Source organism: Pygoscelis adeliae, unplaced genomic scaffold (genome assembly GCF_000699105.1).
Source record: "Pygoscelis adeliae isolate BGI_AS28 unplaced genomic scaffold, ASM69910v1 Scaffold386, whole genome shotgun sequence".
NCBI classification, from domain to species: Eukaryota; Metazoa; Chordata; class Aves; order Sphenisciformes; family Spheniscidae; genus Pygoscelis; species Pygoscelis adeliae.
In genome coordinates this window covers 641,805-644,488 of record NW_008824940.1, presented here as the reverse complement: position 1 = coordinate 644,488, position 2,684 = coordinate 641,805, and the positions used below count along the sequence as shown (strand labels likewise).

Genomic DNA, 2,684 nt, shown 5'->3' with positions numbered 1-2,684 from the left:
TGCTTGGCTAGATTTCCGAACCATAAAAGCACCTTTTTTCCCCTAATTAAAAAAAAAAAAGTTACAAGCAACAATGAGGTTGGGATTCATTTCAGTGAACTTTAGGCTTTTACACTGTAATGTCCACAAAGGAGAGAAGGAGACATGACTCATCTGACCTCTTGTAACGACTACATTAGGACAAGATGAATTATGCCTTAGAAATATTTATTTCTCTCCACTAAAAAGAGGGTCTAGGCAAATGGTTGTGGTATCCCACTGTAAATGTTTAAAATTAGGTGAGTTGTAGCCCAGCCCAGACATGAAGCAAGTAGCCTGCAATTCTGTTTTGGTGCAGATTTATAACTGGGGAGATGGAGAGTTGTTAACCCCGTCTCCTTCCTCACATCTCCTCCAGAGGCGGTACACGTTATAAGACCCAAGCACTGCCACATACATCCCATCTGAATAAGAGCTCTATCCACCACACTCAGTTGCTTTACATAATGCATTAGACAGATGTATGTTCTATTGCCAAAGCATTTCTGAGTTACTGAATAAGTAGAAAGATTTTTCACCGCACTATTATATTTGGACTATTTTTAGTCTTTATGTGGTATTTCAGTCCTGACTTTCACTGTCCACTTTTACTTCTGTTAATGGTTTACCATACAGGGCTGGAAATTCTGGTTTTCAGAGTTCATTTAACAGCTACGCCTCTAATGTGCTAGGAATGGCTATTGCAGGGAGGAAAGAAGACATCTAGAACCTCACATACAGGCCAAGGTTCATTGCTGTGAAGTTCAAAGGAAACTTCGTGTCCCCTTAAAGTTAACTGGAGTCAGGAGTACCCAGCACCTTTTGGGACTGGGACATAACTGCCTGTCTCCAGTGATTTGCCACACTTGAATTTCATTCCTGAACCTATGGTGCAGGTCTAAGAGAAAGGACACTGAGCCAAGGCTCCCGAAGGGTCGGGTTATATCACAGTTGTTAGTGGCTGAGTACCAATAAGACTGGCTGTGAAAAAGCAGCAAGACACAAGAGGAAAACTTGTTTACACAGCACACTCAAACGCAAAGCATGGCTGAGGCTGGGTCTCCTCCAGGAAGGTACATGGTCAAGTCCTTCTGTCGTCTGCTGTAAAGACTTGTACACCTGACTAGACCTACGGTGCTATCCATCCTTGCTCCTAGTCAGCTGCATCCAGCCAACGCTCAGTGGGCATAGCACTGAATTTGCTCAGGGTTGTCTGCGTCAACTTCTTTTACTCCACATTTGTATATCATAAAACCATCACAGAGGACTCCTCTAGACTGACCTGCAGAAAGAGCCACGCTGGAGCAAACAACACAGGCCTAGAGGTAAAACCAAAAGGCAGAGCTTTGAGGGGAAATGCCACTCAATGTGGCTTTGTTCCAAGCGTATTTTAGAGGTGCATCATTTGTTCATATATATAGAAGAGCCATTAATGCATTGAGGCATTTTTGGAGATCTGTTTATCAATACCAAGTTAGCACAAGAATTCTAGCAATCTGTAATACTACAGCATTTTGAAGAGCATCAGCATCCTCTAGCTACACAGTATAGCAAAGACAACAGACACAGAAACATTTCCATGGTTGTTTATATACAAGCGATAAAGGATATGTAGGACCTTCTGATGGAGCAGCTGCTCAGACTGGGCACGGGAGATATTACCAGCATACCAACTGCAAAGAGAAATATTGGGCTTATTATTCACAGGCTGATTTCTGAATAAGGCACAGCAGGCACATGAAAAATGCCAGACCATAAATATTTTCAAAACTGCTTTTAAAAGCCAGAGAGTAGACTTGGGACTTCTCCTGCATGTGTGAATTTAGTCCATGAGATAAAAGGGAAACCACTAGTTCCCACCTGCTTCCTCTCATTCATCCAGTGGGTCTCCTCCTGAAATATCTGGGCCCACTCTGTGACTCTGATGTTTTACAGTAAATCCTTAGAGGAGGATCCTGCTGCTCTAATGCCCTGCCAGGAGCTCTACCAGAAGTAATTTGCTGTCTTCTGCAGACCATGACACAGCTGTCTCTCTAAAAGCTGAGAGGTGCATAATTCTCCTCTAACCTTGAACCTTCTGGTTGTCATAATAATTAAGTAAACTGAGAGATCCCAAATGGAGGAAACAAGCAAAACGTGCTACGTCAGATCAGTTCAGGGAGCTCCAATGAAGCCTTTTTAATAGCAATTCACTTTTATTAAGCATCCCTTTATTAGCATACTAGACTGATTTGTCTAAATGCCATTTTTGTCTGAAAACAAATACATTCGTGCCTTTAGAAGTCATAGAATCATAGAATAGTTTGGGTTGGAAGGGACCTCTAAAGGTCACCTAGTCCAACCCCCCTGCCGTGGGCAGGAACATCTTCAACTAGATCAGGTTGCTCAGAGCCCCGTCCAACCTGACCTTGAATGTTTCCAGGGAGGGGGCATCCACCACCTCTCTGGGCAACCTCTTCCAGTGTTTCACCACCCTCAGCGTAAAAAATTTCTTCCTCATATCTAGTCTAAATCTACTTCCCTTTAGTTTAAAGCCACCCCCCCTTGTCCTGTCACAACAGGCCCTGCTAAAAAGTCTGCTGATATCTTTTTTATAAGTCCCCTTTAAGTACTGATAGGCTGCAATAAGGTCTCCCTGAAGCCTTCTCTTCTCTAGGCTGAACAAC

At 43.1% G+C, this 2,684-nt stretch overlaps 1 protein-coding gene across 1 annotated transcript in view; it reads right to left on the bottom strand.

Moving 5' to 3' along the window:
• BMX (BMX non-receptor tyrosine kinase) overlaps nucleotides 1-2,684 on the bottom strand; it is a 30,386-nt gene that overhangs the window by 9,422 nt on the left and 18,280 nt on the right. Inside the window, 2 exon segments of the mRNA XM_009325491.1 lie at nucleotides 4-42; nucleotides 1,637-1,691. Of these exon segments, the coding sequence (XP_009323766.1) occupies nucleotides 4-42; nucleotides 1,637-1,691 (94 nt within the window).